Source organism: Peromyscus eremicus, chromosome 9, assembly GCF_949786415.1.
Source record: "Peromyscus eremicus chromosome 9, PerEre_H2_v1, whole genome shotgun sequence".
Taxonomy (NCBI): Eukaryota; Metazoa; Chordata; class Mammalia; order Rodentia; family Cricetidae; genus Peromyscus; species Peromyscus eremicus.
The window spans coordinates 57,656,224-57,682,426 of record NC_081425.1 but is presented as its reverse complement, the minus strand read 5'-3'; the positions used below and the strand labels follow the sequence as shown (position 1 = coordinate 57,682,426).

At 44.9% G+C, this 26,203-nt stretch overlaps 1 protein-coding gene across 5 annotated transcripts in view; it reads right to left on the bottom strand.

Moving 5' to 3' along the window:
- Msra (methionine sulfoxide reductase A) overlaps nucleotides 1-26,203 on the bottom strand; it is a 333,498-nt gene that overhangs the window by 101,691 nt on the left and 205,604 nt on the right. For all 5 annotated transcript variants that reach the window (XM_059273480.1, XM_059273481.1, XM_059273483.1 and 2 more), the window contains one exon: nucleotides 14,870-14,974. In XM_059273480.1, coding sequence (XP_059129463.1) covers nucleotides 14,870-14,974 — 105 coding nt within the window. The remainder of the gene's footprint in view (nucleotides 1-14,869; nucleotides 14,975-26,203) is intronic.

The window sequence follows — 26,203 nt, the reverse complement described above, 5'->3', positions numbered from 1 at the left end:
GAAAAAATACTAGTTTCTTTGTTTCATTTTTCTCTCTTCCCCGAAATTCTTAAAAGACTGAAGCCCCTTGCAGAATTCATAATGCTGGGTTTGAGCCACTTTCGCATTTTGTGTGTGTGCAGCTGTTCCCCCACTACAAGCATGCACATCTGCTCATCAGCAATACAATATAATTCCCACTGTCTAATTATTTGCAGATGATAGATTTCTTATACATGGTCTAAAAAAAGGATAGTCCTTCAAAACTGGTGACTTATTTAAAAAAAAAAAACCCACTAACTTAAAAGGGTCAGCACAATAAAGTTCAGATATTAATTTGGCAAGTTCAAATGTACGTACACCAGCACTTAATTGCCCGCTTGATGGGAAATGGGGAAAATGGGGTTTTTCTCCCTGCAGTTAAGGCTTCCCAGTAGACAGCATGGGAGGGTACATGGGGGAGACACTGGCTGCTCTTACACATACCCGGAAAGAGGCTATGGGGCAACCACACTGAAATATCTAGAGTAATGTTTCATGGAGAGTATGTGTGAGGGGGACATGCAGGCCAGAGGGAATTGACTAGAGAGGTGCAGTCCTTGGAGGTCTAGAGAGATGGCATGTTGTTGTATGTCTGTAAGCCTCTGCTGGAGGTGGTGGCTGAGATAGGCAGATGCCCAGAACTCTCTGGCCAGCCAGTCTAACCAAACAGTGAATACTGGGTTTAGTGAGAGACCCCCACCTCAAAAAACAAGGTAGAAAGCCATGGACAGGATACTTGTTATAGACTTCTGGCTTCCATAAATTAACCTGCATCCACATGGATATGTGTGTGTGTGTGTGTGTGTGTGTGTGTGTGTATGTGTGTGTGTGTATGCAAGCAAACACAAATACAAATACATACAAACACATACACACACACACACACACACACACACACACACACACACACACACAGTCCTTGGGATTTTCCAGACCTATGCATGAACTAAGGAACCCTGCATGGATGACAGCTGGTTGGCCAGTCCAACCATGTTTCCAGAGGAGATCTAGAACCTTGCTGTCAGATGTGAGGCGGGGCAGGAGGGGTGAGAAGGAGGAGTTAGCTGAGAGTTTTAAAAGTATATGGACAAAGACTAGGAATCTGCCAGGATTAATTGGAGCAGGAGCCAGGGAAAAGGGTGGCTAGATAAATAAAGCATATATAGAAATGCTGGACTCTGTGAAAGAGCAGGAGAGGCAGGGCTCACGTACCAACTCTTCCACAGGCAGTGGGGGCTGCAGCCACTGTGGTCTGTCTACATCTGTGGGCTACGTGGGCTTGGAATAGACAGTGGTACAGAGGAAATGGGGAAACACCTGAGCGTGGAACACATGCACACTTCCCTCTTGTCAGGATTCCCTCAACGATCCAGCACTCCAGCTATTTGCACAGTTCTCACACCGTGTTAAGAGTTCCAGGCAATCTAGAGACCAGTTAACATGTGCAGCAGGTTGAGCACTGGCTCTGCATAGTTCATGCTGTTTCCTCCAAGGGATGTGAGCATCTAAAGGTTTTGTATGATCGAGTTCTTGTCTCAGAGGGGCAACTCCACATCCCCTAAATGTACTCTATGTAGGCACTGTGCTCTGGGCTGCAAACCAAATTTGCTCCTGCATCCTGACACACACCCACTGGACCGGAACTGCTTTCCATATGCAGAAGCTGAGGCCACTCGTGTGCCCAGTGAGAAAACATTTCCTGTGAGGATGACCCTCTGAAGGAGAGAAACAATAAACAAATAAACACTGTGATGACTAAACTTGGTTGTCAACTTCCTACGTCTGGAATCACCTGAAACACAAGCTGCTGGGGACTCCTGGGAGGAACTTTCTTAATGAGGGAATTTAAATGGGAGTGGCACCTTCTGATGGCAGCCCAGATAAAAGGACATGGAAGAAAGAAACTTTGCATTTTTGTTGCTTGCCCTCACTCTCGCTGGCAAGTTCATCCACCCTGCTGCTACAGTCTTCCTTCACTGATATGAAGACCTGCTTCTTCAGGATTTCAGTGTAGACCAAAGAGCAGCCGCAATCCAGGAATTCTCTAGGCCTCAGTGTCATATTAGGACTGCATGAGCTCAACAGTTACTGTGCTTGGCCTCTCCAGTGTGGACAGCCATTGTTGGACTACCTGGAACACACACACACACACACACACACACACACACACACACAGATGTAGTGGGTAGCCATTCCAGCTTTGGTCTGGAAGTTCCAACCCCCATTGAGGCTTTGGTAACTATCATGCCTACAAGGCGGGGCCAAGGGAGGGCCCTGAAGACCCGAGATCGGGATACACAGCGCTCTCTTGTTTCCTGGACCTGGACGATAGAGGTAGATCAAGGGGAGTTCTCCAGAGAACACTGCCAGACTGCGCTGTGTCTTTTCCAGAACCCGCCACCTACCTATCCCTTCATTTGTAAGTTGCCCACTAAATAAATCTTCCTTTTAACTATGTGGAGTGGCCTTAATAATTTCACCAATACACAGAGGCAGCAAGAACAAGAGTCCTACTTCAGCTTGAGCAAGTCAATGAAGACCTCTTTGAAGACAGTAGAAATCAAGAGAACAAGAAGGAAGCAGGCTTGTCAAGGGCAGTTGGCTGACTGAGCAGTAGAGCCAGACTCTAGAGCAAGAAAACGCTTGTGTCTTCAAAAAGTAGAATGAAGGAAGGCCACTGTATCTGAGATGCCTTGAGCAGGGAGAGGGAGCTATCTAAGGTCACACTGGCCACTGTAAAGAGTTTATAAATGGTCCCAAAGAGAACGGACAACCGGAGAAGGGCTTGAAGCAGGAGAGGGCTTGTTTTGTGACTTAATACTGTGGATAATGGATTAGGAAAGGGCAGTGGTACAGGGATTAGCAGGCTTGGAGGCCATTGAGTGTCGACCTCTCCTCCACAATCCACTTTAGACTCCACCTCCTATTTCCCTGGTTACACCATAAGGACAAGCTTCACAAGAAAGGAAGTGAGAAGCATGAATAAGTGGAGGTACGGGGCTTTGTTGAGGCCCATTAAGTGACAGTTACTTTCTCCAAGTCAAAAGAATGGGATCTGAGTTCTACCTCTGACCCTGCATGGAGACATGCCATTGTGACCTGCTCCACAGATACTATTGAAACATACTATTGTCTCTTTCTTAAGAGTTAATCCATCTGGGCCTGCCAGTCATCTGGCCAGAACACCCCTCGGGAAGGCTGATTCAGCATGAAGACATGCTAAGGAGATGGGAGGAATAATTATGCCCTTAATGAGATAACGCGCTGCCTTTCCCAGAAGCCCTTCCCCTTATGCAGCTGCTTGCAGAGCATCATCCATGCAGCATTGCTGAGCCTATCTTCCTTTCTGAGTTCTGATGCAAAAATGTAACTTTTCCTTCTACCTTATTTATTTATTTATTTATTTATTTATTTGTGTTTGTTTTTTGATACCAGCCAAAAGCCTCAGTGTGGGTTTCCCAATTGTCTGGGGGTTTGCACTTATTCTCTGGAGCCTCCACCCCCACCATGCAGCTGCTTACTGACATCCACTGTTGAACGCACTGGCTGTTTGGGACGCTATCTCCAAGAGCATGACCTTCTTGCTGCAGGATATTTGTTTACACTGTGTGAATATGTGTCATTGTGACTGGTTTAATAAAAAGTTGTCGGGACTTCTGGGGAGAGGAAAGAACTCTGGGAAGAAGAGAGGCAGGCAGACACCAGGGAAACACAGAAGAAGTCTGATGTACAGAATGAGAGGTAAAAAGCCACGTGGCAGAATGTAGATTAATACAAGCAGGTTAATTTAAGTTATAAAAGCTAGTTGGGAACAAGCCTAGGCTAAAAAGGCAAAGTTTTCATAATTAATAATAAGATTCTGCATCATTATTGGAGGGCTGGTGGTCCCAAAAGAAAGTCTGACAAGAAAGCTTACTGTATTTGGCACCCAGTATGGGGCATGACCACACAGAAGGAGAAATCACACCAGCCAGTGTCACTGCAGCTGCTGCCTGGGCCTCTCTTTGAGCATTCACAGCAGCCAGCCGCCACTTGCAAGGACTCTAGAAATTGAGCTCAGCCAACTTCCCAGAGCTGGGACAGTTAGGCACAGCTAGGACCCTTATGTGCAGCTACCACCTGTGCCTGTGGGCCTGAAGGGGGCGGAGCCAGCCATCAGCACCATGTGCTAAGTAGAACCACATGGCAGGTAGCCCAGACACTGCCTAGCAGTTTAAGGTTTGGCTCACATGGTCAGAGGAGCCTGCAGATGTGTAAAAGGTCAAGTCCAGAACAAGAAAAACCCTGAACAGGTACAATATGTTGGAATGTGCTTAGCTTGCTGAAGAAAGAAAATAAAATGGGTGTAGACAGTCATAAATAGATAAATAAAGAGTTTGAAAATAATAATGTTCTTAAAGAAAGAGTAAATAAGTGTAAGAAAAATAAGCCACATAAGGATGAGAAATACACAGGGTGTCTGGATCCTGTATGCTGCTTTGTTTACTTGAAATTTTTTTTAATGCTGATGAGCTAAAGGCAAACACTGCTGAAAGATATTGGACTATGGAAAAAACTAATAAATTAAGCCAGCCTATATATTTTAAGGATGTCTTAACTTTAGAATGGACGTCAGAAAATGCATTGAGTTGGGGGAGAGGTTATGCTTTTGTTTCCACAGGAAACAAAAAACTATGGATTGCTTCAAAATTAATAAAAATCAGATTTGACCAGGGGAGACCTCCTGAAAACAATGACTACAGATATGAAACAAAAATAAAACAAAACTTTACAAAACAGGTGATGTATGAGCTGATTCCTCTACAAGGAAATAGCTCTGAGACTGGAGGAGACATGATAAATCTTGTTGGCTACAGAGTCCTCATGACAGTTTGGTTATGCAGTCCAAACAGACTTATAAAGTTGACAGATGCCTTTCATCTGCTCAAACACAGAACAGAGAATCAGCTTCAGCTGATTTGTGCATACCACAATTCCATACTTTTGTTAATACATATATGTATGTTACCTTTAAAAGACTGTGGGTTTTTTTTTTTAAGGACCAGATACCAATAAAGTGATCCAACCTCAAGGAATGCCTCTATTATAGTATCCTCAAAAATCTGTAATCAGAACAACTTCAAAACTGCTAGTTGAGATGGTCCAGCCTCATAGACTATTCCAGCCAGGACTTCAAATAAGCCCTGAACTTTCCCATCACACTGAGACTGGACAACAGCTCTCTTAAGACTTGACCATTATCTCAATTTTCTCAGGGTCCCCTAAAGATGCTGTAACCCACAGACAACAAAAAAAAAATTGCCTTGAGAACACGATGTCCATATTTCCAAGAAGTAGGGTAGGTGATTTTGGTCATTCAGTAGGTTATGGATATTTATCATCATTTAGGGGGTTTGGTTGCAAGTTGTTATTGGTCATAGTCATGGAGAAAATTGAGCAGAGGTTAGATTTAGGGATCTCTCTCTCTAAAAAGATTTACAAAAAAGGAGGATATAGGAATGATAGGATAAAAGGGTAGATTATTGAATCTACTTTTAAACTAAAGAGCAACTATTAATGTCAAATATTTTACATTGGTATAGATTTTTGTATATTGATACAAATTTAAGGTTATTTTATTGGTGAAATTATTAAAGCCACTCCACATAGTTAAAAGGGAGGTTTATTTTGTGGGGTAACTTACAAGTGAAGGGATAGGTAACACAGTCTGGGAAAGGTGTAGCACAGTCCGGCAGTGTTCTCTGGAGAACTCTGCTTGGTCTACCTCCAGCGTCCAGGGTCCAGGAACAAAGAGAGCCAGCGCATCTGGATCTCGGGCCTTTAGGGTCCTCTCCCAGCCCCACCTTGTAGGCATGACAGTTACCGAAGCCTCAATAAGGGTTGGAACTTCCAGATCAAAGCTGGAATTGCTATCCACTACATTATTTTTACTATATACATATTTCTACTCTTGATTAAGGTATTATACCTATATAGCTCATTTTAAAATGTGATGTAAAATTATTACAAACTATTTAAGATAATTAAGAAATACAGATCAGTAATTAGTCATCTATTACAATCAAACTTGTAGTCATGTTAGTTATGTTTTCAAGGTTAAACAGATATTTTAGATAGATAGTCTTCAAATAATTTAGAGACCTACAGAATATGACATTTAAGGTGTTCTAATAACATAAGGCTTTTCATGACAGTGAGACATGTCTGCTCCTGGTATCTCCAATCTACTTCAAAAAAGGATGATGGGCATTGAAGGACTTCCATTTGTGGCAAAGCTATCCACTGGGCAAGAAACTGCTTGCTTCAACTCCTGACATAATGCTGTCCAAATTGGACAAGCAGGACACAAAAGAAGGAGACTGATGAACTTTGCCAAGACATGGTAGGACAGTCCTTCAACATTCCTGCTTCACAGAAAAGTCTGTCAGATATTCTAGGCCTGTAGGCTGAAGACAGATGCCTCAACATTGCAGAGGAAATGCAGGTAGCCAGATGTCTCTGTCATTTCCATAGTTAGGGAAGCTGTTTGCTCTGCACTTCCTGTTTACTCAGGTAAAATTTTATCCTTCTCAGGTCTCTGATGGGGTCTAAAGACTAGATAGTTATATCATTTTCTTTATTACCAAATTCAGAAAAGAAACTTACAAAGGAGATGTAAAGTTTATAAGGTTGAGAGACATAAAAGCTTAAGTTGTTTAGCTAAGAAAATGTTTTAAGGTCAAAAAAGATTTTTTAGGATGATGATACAAGTTATGATAAAAATGCTTTAAGTATAAAATGTTGAATTCATCAAGCTAAAATAGATAACAGAGTATTTTCTCCAAATTTGCTAAATACTAATGGACTGGACACTGTGAATGTAATTCTTACCTGATAATTGTTCTTATTGTATATAGTTTTATTGTGTTAAAGTTAAAACTGTTCCTTTTTATTTAGACAAAAAGGGGGAAATGTTGCAGGATATTTGCTTACACTGTGTGAAGATGTGTCACTGTGATTGGTTTAATAAAGAGCTGAATGACCAATAACTAGGCAAGAAAAAATAGGTGGGACCTTCAGGGAGAGAGAGGAACTCTGGGAAGAAGAGAGGTGGGGGAAATGCCAGCAAAACATGAAGGAAGTCAGACATACAGAATGAAAGAGAGGTAAAAATTTGGGTGGCAGAATGTAGATTAATAAAGGCAGGCTAATTTAAGCTAGTTGGGAACAACCCTAAGCTAAAGCTTTCATAATTAATAAGTTTTGATGTCATTTTGGGGGCCTGGAAGTCCCAAAAGAAAGTCTGACAAGAAAGCTTGCTACACCTTGTCTCTTCTTCTTTTCCATCTCTACCTGGTCACTGCTGGGACTTACAGCCTGCTTGTCCTGTTGTTTTTTCTTTCACATACCAGTAAAACAGTCCTCAAACTTTCTTCTGAGTCTGTTTTTAAATTCTTCTTTTAACAAGACTAAGAACCAATATAAGGTAATGTCCATTTCCCTGGTAACAGCAGGATGAGCCAGGAAGGATTCCTGAGTGTGGCCAAGGAAGAAGAGAGAAGGGACTGCATCACCACCCTGAATCCATACTCACACGGTAAGTGTGGTTACAGATGTCTTAGATCATGGAGCATTTTAATTAAAGTTTTAGAAGGCTGATAGGAACTTACCACCAGTTTATTGTTAGAGCTGTGCTAGTGAGAATACAGGACAGGCTCCTGGAAAGGAGAAGGGAATGAGGCTCAATGTGAACCAAAGTCACAGTAGGTCAAGCAAGTCAGTTCTTGTCTGAAGAGCTCAGACTTGGATGATGACTTGATACTTCTGCTGTAGCTCTGCCATCCCTGTGGCCCATGATGGCTCCCTACTGTATCCAAGTACATGATCGAAGGAGGAAGAAGAGGGAGGAGGACAGAAACAATACAGTGCTCTATTTGTACCCACACACAGAAAAGGATGATGATGATGATAGTGAGGATGAGGAGGAGGTGATGTTGAGATGGTAAATATCCTTCCCAGATGTATACCAGAGCCTGGAACTTGACCCTAACACACTCACTAATGCCTCAGTAGTCAAACTTCCAATACAAACCATACTTCACTCTAAGGAATATGGAAGTTTGAGTCTTTTTAAAAAATATTTATTTCATTTTTCTCTGTATGACTGTATGTTTGTGCACCAGGTGCATGCCTGTTGACCTGCTGAGGTCAGAAGAGGGCACTGGATACCCTGGAGCTGGAGTTATGGACACTTGTGAGCCTCCATGTAGGTGCTGGGAATTGGACCTGGGTCCTTTGCAAGAACACAGTTGTTTTTAATTGCTGAGCCATCTCTTTAGTCCCAAAGTTTGAGTTTTTATTAATGGGTGCATATCTAGCTAAAATTATAAGCTATCCAAGTAGAGAAATAGATACTGGGCCAATGGCTAGTGTGAATAGGCCATGGCTCCCAAAGGAATATCTAGAACTTGTTCTTGGCTCAGAGCTACCATGAGAGACCTGCAAATACCACAGTGGGCTGGCCTGGCCTAGTGGCCATGGGATGCATTCTATGGGCATGCATTCCCATTCCTAGAGGATGTGATGGTTAATAAAAATGTGGCTTTCACTTTAGAGCAGAATTAACTCCATAATAGTAGTATCTATCGTGCTCACTTAAAAAAGGACATTGAAGCCATAACTGTCACCACAAGGGACCCATCAGCACATTTATCATAGGAGGAGGTACTCCTGCCCAGGAAATTTGCTCCCTTCTAATGCTAGGGAAAGAATACAGACTGAGCTCCAGCCAACATGGGGCCCACCAACACTGGGCAAACTTCTAAGGCCTTAGGAACCTTACCTCTCCTTTCCCATTAAATGAGGATTACAGACAAGATGAAGTAAATCAAAAGCATAAAACACTCATTGCTAAGGCTAGCCCCTAAAAGGTCCTTAATAACTGTAGGGGCCCTGGACCCCAGATAGAAGAGATGAAATGAAATAGGTTGTAACTGAGGAGTCAGATTTATGAGCTGGAATCTTGGCACTGCATTGTATATTGTGGCTTGGCCCATGGTCCACGGTCTATACTCTGTGCCCTAGGCAGGAATACTGAACTAACTGTGTCACCAGTGTGAGCACACACTGGGTAGAATGAGATAGACTAGGCATGAGAGGCCAGATCTTTTCATTCCTGTCTCATCAGCAAAATTCAGAAGCCTGTGAGAGAGGTTCATCAGTTTGCTGCTGCTGTCTGCATCAACAATATCATGGAACCAAAACACAAGCAATTCTGAACTCTTCCCAATCACATGAGGGGCAAGAGATCTGGGCGAATATAAAATCCAACCTCTAGCGGATGGAGGGCAGTGCAGCTATAAACACAAACTTTAAGATCTGGTGAAATTTGGTTGTGTTGAGAAAGATCTAGCACCATCTGACACTCTCTTGGTACCTTGAGGTCTTCATGCTAATCTATTTAATTCTTATGCCAGATACCCCACGAGACCAGGCCATATCTTTAGCAGATAAGAAAGACAGAGAACTGAGTGTCTTGACCAACATTTCAAGGCTGGAGAGGTCTAAACTGGGGCCAAAAAAATCTCTTCAATCTCAGTCTTTTCTATATTCCCTGGGGAATCTCAGCAGTTAGGGGACCAAGTGGTCATAAATGGGTACAGTCCACTCCATCCTTAGAAATCTATAGTTATATCTGCTCTGTGCATAAGGACAGAAAGCAAACACAGGATTCATTGGCCTAAACTTGATGATTTGGACCAAAGTACAGATTTTATGGTAAGTGGTAGATGAGGTGAAAGATTCTCTTCTTCCCTAGCCAAAAGTAAGCTGAGGTTATCTAGTCAGCTACTTCACTGGAAGCTGACCCACTGAGTAACATCTCTCGGGACTGGCTCACAGTGACTGTGGAAGGACAGGTCTCTGGCTTCATCTGTTAACTCTGTGTGTGTGTGTGTGTGTGTGTGTGTGTGTGTGTGTGTGTGAGAGAGAGAGAGAGAGAGAAAGAGAGAGAGAGAGAGAGAGTGTGTGTGCATGTGTGAGTGTGTGTGTGAGTGTGTGCACGTGTGTTTGTGCATGTGTATGTATGTGTGTGTGTGTGTGTGTGTGTGTGTGTGTGTGTCCGCACAGACGAGCCAGAGGCCCTCCTTAGTCACTGTCCACTCTGTTTTTTGAGTCAGGGTTTCTCACTGACCAGGAGCTCATCAATTCAGTTAGGTTGGCCAGCCAGCGAAACCCAGGAACACTTCTGCCCTACTTCTCCAGCTCTGGAATTACAGGCAAGTGACATCCTGTCAGGCTTTTGACACGGGCTCCGGACTCTCCAAACTCCTGTCCTCGTGTACGGATGGCAAATACTTACTGACTGTTACCTTCCGGGTTCCCAACACTATCCGAAAGCACCAGAATCTTCCACTTCCTGCCAGCATTGCTTTTTTTTTTCTAAGTGGTGACCATGTGCGTACTCTGCTCTACCCATAAGGGCAGACACCATGAGCGCTGCTTTGGTCCCTCGAAGCACAGAAGAACACACAGGATTCCTGTTTCTTCTCGGTCCCAAGGATCTGACTTACTTGCAAAGAGATTTTCAGCTTAAATGACTGCTACTTCTTCTATGTTGGACCCTTGACATTAGCAAAAAAAATCCCCACACTTGAGAATATCACCCAAGGGTTCTACTTTCCCTCCAAATACATTAAACTCAAATCCAAAAATGTGAGCGGCCCTTCAGACCCTTAACAACTTTATCAAGAAGGTTCTAAAATCTCCCAACATGCTATTTATGATCTGTGCCTCTGGAGTTGTGTTTTTGGGGAGATCTGTGTGTTTTCTGGCTGGGTGTATTCTTATGTCAAAGACCAGATAGCCCTTCTTAATTTCTTGAGCATTGTCTGTCTTTTTGCCAATAAGCAGTTCTTATGCAGACGGAAACACTCCCCTAGTGGCTTTAGGAATTGCTTATTCTTGCTTCTGGAAACGAAACTTGAGGGAGCTCTTGCTTTACAGCCCAGAGTTGCCCGCACCCACCCTACTGCTCCCTCCTGAAAGTTCTCTTTCTGTATGAGGTAGCCACCTTCCATGCTTTTCCTCCCCTCACTCGTGTTGTAAGCAGTTCTCTCTGCACAGCCATTTCCCTGGGAAACATGATGAGGAGAGGAGGCCAAGTTCATTCCCAGGCTAACTCTCTCCTGCCAGCTGCCTAGCCTTCAGGCAATGGACTTCAAATCTGACCTTGGAAAAATTACACATGACCACAAGTTTTGAGGCTTCAGGGATCCCTGGGAATATGATCCAGGGTTCTTCTGATTTTTGTTTTTGGCTTCTATTTTTCCAGTGTGCAGTCTTACATACGCTTAGCTGAGTGCTCATTTGGTCTTGGTACACTGAGTTCTGACTATTTTCTTATGAGAACGCATTTCCCTCTGTTTCAGGGGCTGGCTCCTCCTACCTATTCAGACCACTTAGTGATTAGCATCACCAAATGGCATGCCCGACAAACAGAGGACACACAAGGTCCCGAATGGACAATTGCTCCCATAGCAGTTCAGAGATGGTGACAGGAAGGTCTCACATGTTTGCCAGCCACATATCCCAAATCCTAGATACTGATTCTGAATTACTGAGGAAACCCCTAATCAAGCCACCAAGTCCTGAAGAAGCATAATAGTGACCTCCCTTTCATATCTGAATCAACAATGAGACTATGAACCAAACGGCTTAGACCTCTGATTTATAAGTCCAATAGGCATAGCCAGCAGTTCCTAATATGGTAAGCTTAGTGATAAAATTAGACAGGTGGATGCGTTAGACTTTCCATGGTTGAAGGCACAGACATTTGACAGTCTAGCTAAAGAGCAGGGAGAGCACATGGCTCTGGGGCTCAGGAAGCCATGGGACAGCTGGCAGAGTAGGAGGCTAGCTGCAGGAAGGACAGGTCTCGGGCCTAGAGCCTTCTGGTGGGTTTTACATCTTTATGTCTCGACTCATCTTCTTTCCCCTGTGAACAGGCTGTTCACACCCCCACACAGACCACCTTAGCCTTGGCACCCCAGCAAAGGGTAACACCTTGGGGAATGACTTGAACCCTCTCTGCTGGGTCACCTACCCATTCCCTAGGCAATAGGACAAGAGCCTGACCAAGGTCGTTTTCCCCTTAGGCCAGTGAATCTAACCTGATATCTAGAAGGTTCCTGAGGAACCTTGTAAGGGAGGCAAGGAAGAGAGACAGAGAAGACGTTACTATGTTCCACTGCATTTAACTATCCCCAAAGTAATTCTGGTAATGACATGGGAAGCACATTGAAAGGTAAGGCTTCAGTCCATGATGTTCACCTGGATGGGTTTTAAAACAACTTCCAGGTTATAAGTCTATGAATGACATTAAAAAGCACCTCTAGAAGAAAAGCAGGCAAATCTGTCCCTCTAATGGATAGTGCTGTGGGCTGTTACCAGTGGAGAGTGCCATGGGTGCAATGGTGCAACCCCCTCTATTCAGAAGCTGAAGTCTCTGTTCCTGCACCACAGAATGTGACTGAACTTGTAGGTTAATGGTTTTTCTTTTTCATTTACTTTTAGGTGTTTTACCTGTGTATATATCTGTGTACCATGTCTGTGCCTGGTGCCCTTGGAGGCTAGAAAAGGACATATGAGCCATCATGTGGGTGCTGGGAATTGAACCTGGATCCTCTGGAAGAGCAGACAGTACTCTTAACTGTTGAGCCATCTCTCCAGCCCCAACTGATATTTTATAGAAGGTAATTAAGTATAACACTAACACGGTCACTATGGTGAGCCCTAATCTAATACAACTGGTGTCTTTGTAGGAAAAGGAAACACACCTAACAAAGACCATGCGAGGACCCAGGGAGGAGAGGGCCATCAGCACTCCAAGGAGAGGAAGACCATGTGAGGACCCACAAAGGAGAGGTCCATCAGCACTCCAAGGAGAGAGGCCTCTGGAGAAATAAGCCCTACCAACCCCTTGACCCTGAACTTGCAGATTGAAGAGCCTCCAGAACTTTGAGGAAATAAATGCCTGTTTTTAAAGCTATCCAGACGTTCATACTTCCTTATGACACTAATATAGTAGCACAGGCCATAAACAAACAAACAAACAAAACCTAGAGGAGAAGATTGAGTGAGGACTTTGAGCCAAATGTAATGTAAGTGTGGAGGGGAACAGAGTCTTCAAAGGCCTCCCTCAGGGAAGTGTCTACCAGACATTCAAGGGCCAGTACCTGCTAACATATTGTGCTGATAAAGACGCAGTGGAATGGGTAAGATATTAAAGGAGGCACAGACAGAAAAGCCAGGGACACACTGTCTTGCCTGAGATGCTGCCAAAGTGAGGCCTCCGGAGTCCTACAGGGACAGAACATTGGATAAGCCAGCTAAGTTACAGGCGACAAACCCAGCCTGCAGGGACCTTGGCCTCAGGCTTTCTGGAATCCTGATGTGGGTCTCCTGGACAGTTTAGAAGCTCCCCACACTCTATATTAACTCTCAGCTTTACAGCCATACACATGGCTGAATGTCTGCCTCATCTGATGGGAGACTTACTAACATGAGCTCTTAGATGTATGCACCCGTCAGAACTTAATGTCCACACTGTCAGGATAGCCTTTCTCCTGTGCTAGGCCAGCCCAGCAATCCAAACTATGGTGACAGTAAGCCTTCTGATAGCAGTGCTCTTGTCCCTGCAGACCTTGACATACTGCCCACATCTGAGTTCTTGTCAACCAAGGACCTGCAACCATAGAAAGGCAGATGTTGTCATTACAGCTCTACCCAGATCTTAGACATCACTACCTGGTCGACTTACCTGGTCCTGCTATGGCTTTCACTCTACTATACTTGCCTTCACTCTGATCTTTGACCTTTGCAAATGACCCTTGTCATGGATAGTTCTAGTGGGGCATATTGGAGGACACACTCAACACAACACACAGCACTTAAGACCTACCAACTTGCTATGATGGGCCCATGTTAAGATTTTACCAAAGTACAAACATATCTGGGAAGGAAATGTCCACTCCTCATGAGTCAGTCAATATGGCAAACCCTTCACAGAAAATCCCATTGGGAAAATCATTTCTGTGAGTAGATAGAGGCTGGACAAAGGGTGCTTGTCCAAGATCCCAGTTTAGAAGTTTCCCCATCCCCAAAGCCACCCCTGATGAGGTGGTTAGGGATGGAGTGGAGAAATCCTTCACTATTGGCTATTACCATAGTGTTAGCCAACGGGGGATTTTCTGCTTGCAAGTGTATCCATGCCACCAGACACTGTTTGTAGTCAAAATACATTAATATTCCCACATAACAGATTCCAAGGAGGACAAATGAAATGGTTGAATAACCCAAGCATTGTGGACTACTGAATACTGTTCTTCACCTTTATATTCTTTTTCCCCCCTTCCTGTAATCACCCACAGACGTTTCTTAAAAAAACAAACCCGATAACGTCGAAAGATGAGAAAGGCTAAACTCTGAGGAAACAAAGGGACCATAAATCAGGAAAACTTTGCAGTTACTGGAAAGACACTTTAATTTTGTAGACAAAAGGCTGCATTAAGGAAGAATAATGCAATAATCAAAGGTGAAGGGATCTCCATTGTCTGGCGTCTTTCTCTGTGGGAATTTTCCCACCCCTGACAGCTGTAAAGGGGGAGGGGCACTGACTGTGACTGTGCCTTTATTCTCTCAGCCCTTTACTCCCCGTGTGCCCCCGCCCCATTCTGTCAGTAAATGTCTGCAATCATATTCTTGAGCCCCTGTGTGATTTCAAGGTTCATCTCTCCCATGCAGCTCAAACACTAATTATCCCAGCTGTAATTAGTAAGATAATTAAATACTGGCTCACTCATCACTCTACCTTGGGTCGGGTCGTGATTCTCCCAGAAGACCTTGAGCAGTTCCTCAAAGCTGATGTGCTCTGGCTGGTACACAACCCGGACGACTTCTGCGTGGCCAGTTTTTTCTGGAGAGAGACAGAACATACAACCCAATTTTACTGATAACATCAAGTCATTGCAGGCTATTGGTGCTCAAAAGACCCTGCAGATGGAAGCTGAACTCTTCTCTCTGATGGAAGGGCACAAGTGTAATTGGATTTCAGTTGCTGGTCTCATCCCAGTCTCTGTCCCGAGTTATAAAAGCATAGTTATCCCGCTGGAGATTCCGGGATGAAGATTTCTCCTGTGTCCTTTAATATGAGAACTAAACTCCATTTTCATTTTTCCTCCTTCGCCCTGCATCTATTCAGGTGTGTGGGTATGTGTGTGTGGGCGTGCATATGGAGACCTCGGGTTAATGTCAGGAATTATTCCTGGTTGCTCTTCTACCGTATTCACTGCGGCAAGATTTCTCAGTCAAACCCAGAGGTTGATAATACGGCTAGTTTCATTGCCAGTTGGCTCTGAGGATCTTTACTCTCTCTGGTGCTGGAATTACAGGTGGGCAGCCACACACACACACACACACACACACACACACACACACACACACACACACACACCCGCTTTTATGTGTGGGGTTTGGGGAACCTGAACTCCAGCTCTTACACCTGTAAAGCAAATGCTTTAACTGCTGAGCTGTGTCCCCAAGCTGAATTTTCATTTTTCTAGTCTGACTTTTATGAAGTCTGGAGCCAGTCTGACCCAGTGCTCAGGACCAGAAACTCTGCAAAAGGGACTTGCCTGGTTTCTTTTTTCATCACCCTATGCTACAAGGAGTAGGCTGAGCAGTTCCAGAGAGAGAAACCTGCAGAAACAGACTGAGAACTCATCCCGATTAGATAAATTAGTTAGTGGGAAGACACAACCGCCGTGCTCTGAACACTGAGGGCGGAGTTAGAGTCAAGCTCCCAGAAGGTTGTATTTTTCTCAGCCCAGTCCCTCTCTGTGGTAAATACCAATGCTGGAAAATGTCTTTGGCAGGGTACACTGTAAGTGAGTTTGTTCTCGTGGGCAATCACGAAGCTTCCAGGAGGGCGAGGGACATGCATGCCTGCACACTTCTTGTTAATGTCAAGTTCGTGTTCTTCCTGTTGGCCAGTCTCGGAACCCTGCATAATAGGCCTCCCCAGACAACACTATGTCTGTATTCAAATCTGCTCACTCTCTCTTTTCTGTCACCTTTTGTATCATAAAGAATTTGGCCTTGTCCAAAGAGGGGTCTGGTCTTTGCCCTGGGTGCCTGGGAGATGAACTATAAGATATCCAACAGAAAGGAGGCTGTTCACAATGGACTTCAGGATGAGGCGAACTGAACAGACAGAATTAAGGTGGGACTGACTGTGCAGAAAGAACAACCAGGAGGCCTTTTGTTGGCATGCTATTGGATAACCTGGGGGCTGACTCCGGCCACATTGGGCAATCACTCTGTTGATCATGCTGACACACTAGGTAGTGCCTACATAAAATCCTGCGACACCAAAGCTTAGGTGAGTTTGGCTGTTCAGCAACACCTTGTGCACTGTCATGCATGGATGCTGGAGATGAACTTAGCCCAGCTCTGCTGGAGAAAGTTTGGAAGTCCCTGGAACCCATCCAGACACTATGCTTTGTCTCTCTAACTTATCTGGAGCCCTGCTCTGTCCCGGTAGTAAATCATGACCGTTCTTCCATTGAATTCTGATGGTCCTTCATGCAAATGACCAACTATGAGATAGTCTGGGGAGAGCTCTGAACTTAAGGTTCAGCAGGTCAGAGGGTTCACTTGCAGGTGAGCGTTCTCATTTCAGTTCTGTCTGATAGCAAGGAAGACAGAAACTCCGCTTTACAAACCAGCCAAGATACACATAAGTTAAATCGCCGGGGGCCACACACCTAGTGAATATCTGTACTATAACCTAAACACATGTGCCTGCCAACTCCACATCCAAGGGCCATTCACTATGTCAAAAGAGAGTGAGCAAGGTGAACATAAGGAACCTTAGCCCAGAAAAGGAATAAAGTCTCTCGTTCTCTCTAATTTTTTATTATGTAAATTTCTCTTTCATTATAGGAGCAATGTTTATGAATAATGCTAAGCAAGAAGACATAAGAAATGGAAGAGAAGTAACAAGGAGGAAATAGAATCACACAGTGCAGTGAAGGTTTGAGAGAATACCACTTACAAGAACCACAGAAGACACCATCAGATGGCTGTCCCATTACTTCTTCACTTGGTTCCTATCTTTGGGCTTTTACACAGAATCCTATGTCTAGCCTCAAATGTAAATATTTTCCCAAACTTCAGAGGCATCTCAAGTCACAGTTGAATAACTGGAATTTCTGGATCAACATTTATAAATATTAAAAGATTTCTTGGTGCCCAGAGCCACACTGCTCCTCAGTAAAGCTGACCACATTTTCTTTCCCCGTGAGCAGCATGAAGGCCAGTCTCACTCGCTATTATGGTCTTTTTAATCCATAGCTTTCATAGCCAGAGGAGAGGGTTCTGCTCAGCTGGAGTGGGCTCATTATTACTAAACACTGAATTCCATGTTGATTGGCCAATTTAGTTTCTTCTTTAATGTTGGTTATGTTCTTTTTTTTTTTTTTTTTTTTTTTTTTTTTTTTTTGGTTTTTCGAGACAGGGTTTCTCTGTGTAGCTTTGCGCCTTTCCTGGGACTCACTTGGTAGCCCAGGCTGGCCTCAAACTCACAGAGATCCGCCTGGCTCTGCCTCCCGAGTGCTGGGATTAAAGGCGTGCGCCACCACCGCCCGGCTGGTTATGTTCTTTTTACAATGAGCTACTAGTGGCTAAAATATTAAAATTTATTTATTATTAATCAATCCATACAATTTTATTCAGATACCATAGTCATAGAATTTAGCATCTAAGCAGATTATTTATTCATTTGTTGTTTTTCCCATATTCATGTGCATGCGGTGAGCGTGTTTTCCTGTGCATGGGTACAGATGTGTGGGTACACCTGCATGGGTGTACGTGCATACTGAGGCCTGAAGCTCATGTTTGGAATCATCCCGAATCCTCTTCTGCCTTGTTCACTGAAGCAGGATCTCACAATCAAACCCAGAGATTGCCAATGTCAACCTTGCTAGTCAGCCTTCCCCGGGGATCTCTGTCTCCAACTCCAGAGGCTGGAATTACAGGTGAGCCACCATGACACTTACACAGTTCTGGGGATCTGAATTATGGACTCACACTTGCAGCAAGCACTTTAACCCCTGAGCTTTTTCCCATTCTCCTGAGTAGACTTTATGCTAACAAATATATAAAAGGAATGGTCATGGAGAGCTTAGAAGATGCAGCATGAGTAACAGTGGTTATGGCAAACACTTCTGGTCCATTATACATCTGATTTAATCATTTGAAATGCCAAAATGAGTCATTTAACTACTAAAGTGAGTCAGTGACTTGATAATATGAAAATCATTAATGGGCCAGGGGGAGGACTCAGTGGTAAAGTGCCTGCCTCACAAATATAAGGGCTAGTATCCACTTATGAGTGAGTACATACCATGTTTGTCCTTCTGAGTCTGGGTTACTTCACTCAGGATGATATTTTCTAGTTCCATCCATTTGCCTGCAGATCTCATGATATCATTGTTTTTTACTGCTGAATAGTACTCCATTGTGTATATGTGCCACATTTCCTTTATCCATTCTTCAGTTGAGGGGCATCTAGGTTGTTTCCAGGTTCTGGCTATAACAAATAATGCTGATATGAACATAGTTGAGCATGTGTCCTCGTGATAAGATTGAGCATTCCTTGGGTATGTGCCCAAGAGTGATATAGCTAGGTCTTGAGGAAGATTGATTCCCAATTTTCTGAGAAACCGCCATACTGATTTCCAGAGTGGCTGTACAAGTTTGCACTCCCACCAACAGTGGAGGAGTGTTCCCCTTGCTCCACATCCTCTCCAACATAAGCTGTCTTCAGCGTCTTTGATCTTAGCCATTCTGACAGGTATAAGATAGTATCTCAGAGTCATTTTGATTTGTATTTCCCTGATGACTAAGGATGTTGAGCAATTCCTTAAATGTCTTTCAGCCATTTGAGATTCTTCTGTTGAGAATTCTCTGTTAAGCTCTGTAGCCCATTTTTTAATTGGATTGTTCAGTATTTTCAAGTCTAGCTTTTTGAGTTCTTTATATATTTTGGAGAGCAGCCCTCTGTCAGATGTGGGGTTGGTGAAGATTTTTTTCCCATTCTGCAGGCTGTCATTTTGTCTTATTGACTGTGTCCTTTGCTCTACAAAAGTTTCTCAGTTTCAGGAGGTCCCATTTATTAATTGTTGCTCTCAATGTCTGGCCAGACTGCAGCTCGTGGCTCCGGAGAGGCTAGCTGACAGGAAGGGGCCTTGGGAGGGACACAAGGATCGCCCAGCAAAGTAAAAGTGGATGGAATCTGCATGAGCAGGCTGGGGATGGGGGAGTGACGGAGGGCAAGGAATGGGGGGTGAGAACATAGGGAAATGGGAGGGTCAAGCTAGAGTGGGAACAGAGTGGGAAAGCAGGGAAGGAGATACTGTGATATATGAAGGCATCATGGGAGTGGGAAGAGGCAGGGTACTGGGGAAGCTCTCAGGAATCCACAGGGATGACCCCACCTTGGACTGCTGGCAGTGATCAAAGGGGTGCCTGGACTGGTCTACTCTGGTGACCAGTCTAGTGAATACCCTAACTGTCATCATAGAGCCTTTATCCAGTGACTGATGGAGGTGGATGCAGGGATCCACAGCAGGCGCCAGGAATCCAGTTGACGGAAGAGAGGAGGGATTCTGCGGGCGGGGGACGTCAAGCTCATGATGGAAAGACTTGCAGAGATGACCGGCCACACTGGTGGAGACCCATGAACTGTGGACTAGTGGCTGTGGAGCCCCATGGGACTGGACTAGGCCCTCTGGATGAGGGAGACAGTTGTTTAGCCTGAATTGTTTGTGGAACACCTGGGCAGGTGGGGGTGGGGGGATTGGGATCCATCCCTGGTGCATGGGCAGGCTTATGGGAGCCCAGTGCCTGCCATGTGGCACCTTGTGCAGCCTTGGTGCAACGGGGAGAGGCTTGGACCTGCCTCAGCTCGGTGTGCCATTTCTACAATGGCAGAGTACTATAAGAAACGCAAATATACTTGATTAAATGTTACCAGTTTGACGGCACAGAACAGTGGCAATCATATGCGCAATCATGTAGTATGTGTCTTTTGGTGGCTGGCCTGTTTCACTTGGCATAATGTCCTTAGATCCATGTTCCTTTTGTCCCATCCGTGTGTGTGTGTGTGTGTGTGTGTGTGTGTGTGTGTGTGCACTCATGCACACACATTGGCATGCATGTATGAACCATATTTTGTGTATCCATTCATCCACCAGTGGACACTTGAGTTGCCTCTGCTGTCTAGCTTCTATGAACACAGAATATAGATACTGCTGTCTAGTGGTGTTAAGAAAGACATGGCCCCCTTCACTGATGAACAAGCTAAGATCTCTTCACAAGTATTCTCACACAAGTCACACAGCTAGGAAGCAACAGGATCCAAACCCACCAAGTTTTAAAAGCAGGTGAATTATTTGTCCATCCAATGACCCCAAGTGAAGATTTTAGAACAGAGGAACCTGAAGTCATCAGGAGAGAGCAAATGTCACACAAGCAGTGACCCATATAAAAAGTCACACCTGTGTGGCCCTGGATACCCAGGCTGACAACAAAATATTAGCTTCTTCTATGATAGTAATGTGGGGTCAGGAAGAATTTTTTTTTTTTTAATTTTACATATAGTGGAGGGGGAGAGTAGGTGTGTACATGCCAGGGGGCATGTGTGGAGGCCAGAGGGCCACTCTGTGGAGTTGGTCCTCTCCTTCTATTCATAGGTGAGTCCCAGGGATCAAACTCAGGTCACCGTGTTTTCAGAAGAAGCTCCATCCTGTGAGCCATCTCGCTGGCCCAGGAAGGATTTTCAGTCCCTAGCAAACACTTCTAGCTGTGATTTCCACCAACATTATTTGTAAAGAGACTTGAAGAAGCCTGGCCATTTAAAAGAAACTATCATTTAAGTTCAAGCCCCAATTTGCATTGGCAAACAGTCCAGAGGGTGCCCTGGCCAAGCTCACCTTTCAGTTTCTTTACTTTATGTCTCCAAAGCAAAAGAACCTGTGTAAAAATACACACCGCAAATGATCAAAAGGATTCCAGGGACTCAGGAGCTTTATGGAAATGCTCCAGCTTGGCAGGGACGAGCTAATGCGCTGAGCTAATTTCATTCCAGAGGCCAAACTGCAAACACTGTTTTGTGCTTCCGAGATAAAAAGGGCAGATCTTAAAAATATTTCGAGCTGTGTCTTCACATTCCACCATGCAAACAGCATGATGGGAGCGATGTGCAAACACGCTTGTTAGCAGTTCGCTGCAGCACAGCGGCTGTCTTCGCACTGCTGGACAAAAGTATTTTGAGAGGAAAAAAGAGAAGGGCTAGGTGCTCTTTCTGAGTGCCTTGCTCCCCTGCTTGCCCCTCCAGACCCAAAGGAAGGTCCATGACCTCAGAGGAGTGGGTAAGGGGCCACTATCCCCAGCAAAATAAGCAGGAAGAGATATTGGGGTGTCCCTGGACAAGCATAGCCAGATGCCACCCAGAATGAGCAGTTTGTAGGAGCTTGGAAAGCCAGGTAGCTGAGTAGCCTCTTGGCCACTTAGCAGCTATGTGGTCTCCAGAGTCTCCAGAAGCTCTGTTTTTTCTCTGGCCTTTGGCTTCATCGTCTGCAAAATGGGAACATTAATAGCTTTGACTGCACAGGATTGTACTCAAGATTAGTTCTGTACTAGCTTTTCCCTACTACTCACTCAGCCTTCATTAAGATAGGGGTCCTTGCAGATTCAACGCTGTCCACTAGCCTAGTGACACAGTGACACAGGACCACTGCCTTACCCTCCTTACTCCTAAGTCCTATGTGATCCTCAAGTCCCATGCTAAATTGGACAGCTTCCTTGCAAAGGAGGACAGCTATACAAACAGGTGAGCTGTGCAAACATCACATATGACAACACAGAATACATCTACTTCAACTATATCAATAGTAGCCTCTTTGGTATTTTTATGATTAGTGAATTATTGTTCTTTCTTTTTCTTTCTTTTTTCTTTTTTTTCTTTTTGGTCTGGGGATCTGTACTCTTACAATATTCTCTAGATAATTTCTAATAGTTCAAAAACTACAGATCTGGAGTGAACTCGTGAGCTCCTTAAGGGGCCAGCATGCTTTCCTGCACCAACACTTGGCTGTCTTGGTGGACAGAGGCACAGGAAGCTCAGAGCCTTAAAGGAAGGTGGAAGCAGGTGAAAAGTTGGGGAGGAGAAGACAGGAAACAAAGGCCATTAGTTCTTTGTAAAGGCCTGTGATGAGAGAGTGAGGAGCAGATGGAGAATGGAGACCTCATACTCTCTAGTAATAATGATAATATAACAGGTAGTATACGTGCCAAGCTCTTGATACGAATGGCCCAAGCTGACCCTCACAATACCACAAAGAATTCTTCCCATTCTTTGGAGGAGGAAACCAAGAAATCAAGAGATCTTTCCCAAGTACATACGAAGTGAGGAGGACTGGATTTGAGTCCCGCGGAGACGGCTGAGGGATGCGGGGAATGTGGAGACAGGGAAGATGGTATACAGACAGGTCCCGTGTATCTTGGACTGTCAGAGTCACAGAAAGGCATGTTCCTTACGGCTGGAGAAGGCAGGGGTGAGTGTGAAGGAGGGGAAGGCATCCCCAATAAGGCAAAGGTCACAGAAAAGGCAGGGATTCCGGGGAGGGTAAAGGGAAACGGGCTTGAGTCTCTGTCCAGAGGAGCTCTTGCCGCCTTGCATTGGTAAAGGTTCACAGCCATCCATTCCCTAGCTACCTACTACTGTCAAGAAGAGACAGGAACCCCCGCCCATGCCTTGCACGCTGCTTCTGAATCTGTGCCTGCCTTGCAGTACCACCGCACCCTGGGTGGTTCTCAAGATGGATATTACAATGCCCATTTTTTAGTGTTAGGAAAGCCAAGGCTAAGCTCACAAGACAAGGAGACAAGCAAGAACTTAGCAGAGTCAGCAATGCTCCCCCACCCTCTGTGCAGTGGTATGTGGAGCCCCGGTCTGGCCTCAGGACCCTCCAGGACAGGTGTGATCCCAGCCTTGTTTCCCACACCCTCCTGAATCCAAGTCCCCTTGCCGTCTGACCCCAGATCCCCCACCCACAGAGCCTCTAAGCTGCAACGTGGACCTCTGCCCACTCCCAGTGCCTCACGATACCCAGCATTCTCCAGAACCATACAAAGTCAGGGGCCACAGGAAGAGCTAGGACACAGGGGCAAGCACAGCCCTTGGGGTCCAGTGGGACCAGCTTGGCTCAGGGCCTAACTCCTCAGCACCTCAGCAGAGTTGTGCTCCCTGAAGTCACTCAAAGGGTCTCTGTGAGGAGGAGAGCCGCACCCAGAACCCAGCCTATGGAAGGGGTTCAAATGAGGATTCCTCTCAAACCCCCATGGCCAGCCTCTCCTGGACCCCCAGTCCCACAGGTCAGCTCTCTGCAGGTAATACTTCCACGCTTACTGTCTTCAAGAATGTTCTATTCTCCCCTCCAGGACACAGTGAGATCCTAGAGTGAAGAGACAGTAACAGCCGCTCTTCCCCGCAGCTCCTGGGACAGAGCACAAGATTAAACGCACGTGGATCAGACAAGAACATGCGCTGAGTTTTCCCACCGTTCATTTAGCCTTCATCCAGATGCAAGTCCATGAAGATCCGTGAAGTCCATGAAGATCCCAACCCTGTCCACTAGCCTGATGGCACATGCTGGGCTTGAACCCACTGCCTCTAGCCTCCCAAATCTGACATGAACTCCACTTCCCATCTTAAAATGGGCATCCCACCTCCCAGAGGAAGACACAGAATGAACCAGAACAACAGTACCACTGTACAGATGGGCCAACAGGATATCTTATTTATCCGTTGATTTATAAGCATGAATCAAATCCTACAAAGTCCCACAGGCTGGGCCAAGTATTGAGGATTCAATGATGACGGATGGTGATAGAGTAACAACCCAGAGCCCCTGCCCCATGGGTATTGCCTTGCGTCGCAGTCTAGGTAAGGAACTGATCTTTTGAATAAAAAGATCAGATCTATTTTATTTACCCTGCAGGCTGAAGGAATGGAAGAAGTGAGCTACAGAGATTTTTTTTTTCATTAAATAATAACCGTTCTTCAATATCCCGCATCCTTTCCCTGCCAACCAGATTCAGCTGAGCCACAGAACCAAATAAAAGAGCACAAAAAGACCCAGGTGTTTGAAGGGAGAAGACGGGCGAGAGGGTGGATGAATAATATTCCCCTTTCCCACCCGAGATTCAGAACACTACTTTTCTCCTGCTAATTAACTACAAGGAGGTAAGGTGTCAGCTCAATTTCATCTCTAGCTCCCGCCGATAGAAAATGCGATTTCTAACAATGTACTCATTATAAAAAAAAGTCCTAATACATCAAAATTGGATGCCCTGTGGAGTTCATTATAGGATCTGAGGAGCGTCTATGCTGCCATTTTATCTTGGCTTTCTTCCTTTTGTCTCATCCATCACTTAAAGTGTCCAACGAAAAATGTAAGCTTTTAAAAAGCATCCTATTGATTGAAACGTGGGAGGAAAAAAAATCTGTTAGAGTGATTGTATTTTTTTTTAATCTGGGAGACATGGTGGGGAGTGTCAGAATCTGCTGGTGCATATTTTATGTGGACACATCATCCTGAGATTATTCTCTCAGAGAACTACAATAACCACAGGTGGGTACTTGCTCAGGAAAATTCCCCAAGACAGCAGTCAACTTTAACTTTTGGTGACACTCCCGCTTTCTTACCACTGCCAAGGGAATGTGAAGGTAAAAGTTGGGTCCTAGTATGGGAATGGGCTGCTTACTTGTATCTGCGGGCAATATGCTGATCGCAGAGGCAGACATCACCAAGTGAGCTGGGTTTACAGGACAGTGAGTACATGAAGTATTGACGTGTGGAGTAGCTGGTGTTCATTTTACAGATTTGCACCAGTGCCTCCCTGCCATGAAACAGATAGGCAGCGTAAGATATTAGCAGACAGTCTGGAGGCAGAGGCCTTTGGAGCCGAAAGAACAAATGCAAGCTTCACTGGATGATGGCCCGATGATAACACAGGTATTGCACACTGAGAAAACAGGACTCTTTTGAACCAACGAGATTAAACCCCTCAGTGTGAAATGAGGCCACGTGTACCTGGTCACTAGTGGGCTGCACAAGGAAAGCGGTTCACAACTACTACATCTGGGACTGCTTGTGGCACCTTTTGGAGATTTATTTATTTTTATTTTATGTATATGGTTGTTTTGTTTGCATGTATGTAAGTGTACTACTGTATGTGTGTGTGCATGGTGTCCTTGTAGATCAGAAGAGAGTGCTAAATCTCTTGAAACCGGAGTTAGGAGCTGCCATGAGGGTTCTGGGAACTGAACCCAGGTCCTCTACAAGAACAGCAAGTTCTGGTAACCATCTTTCCATCCCCTTGCAGCACCTTTTGAAACTCATCTTCACCCCCGCCCCTTGACTCCTGGTGAGAATTCCAACACAGGATACCTGGGGAGAGGCCTGGGCATTCTCATGACTTCCATGGATCCTTCTATTCAGAGTTGGAAAGGGAGGCAGGCATTTTGAACACACGGTGGTAAATAGTCTCAAAATTTTAAGGGTTTTGAAGGTCACCTGCATATTATCTCACCTCACTGTACCATCCACATAGGGCGCACACTACTGCACAAAGTAGCTCACATCACGGCTAGACTATCCTAGCTGCTGAAAATTCCATCTTTACTGAGTCAAAATCTACCTCCTTCTACACTGGGTCCAAGTTGTGCCTTTGAGAGACTATTTGTCCCGCCACAATGACCCTTCAGAAGGCTCAAGCCTCAAAGCATTGTGGGTTGCTAAATGGGCACTGACTAGGAGTCAGAAGCCATATACACCTGAGGCTCAACTGCCAGAGAGTCACTTCCCTTTTGACCACAAGTTGCTTGTCTGTGAAGTAGGGATCATCACACTTGTCTCATCCATCCTATAGTACTGTGTTGGAAGCCTTCACCAACACACAGATGATGGAAAACACTTTGGGAATGTACCTCCAGCAATCAAATCTACACCCTGCCATTAGTTACTGAGCTGCTATTACCACACACCAAGAGTGATGAGCCACGTTATAATGCAGCTTC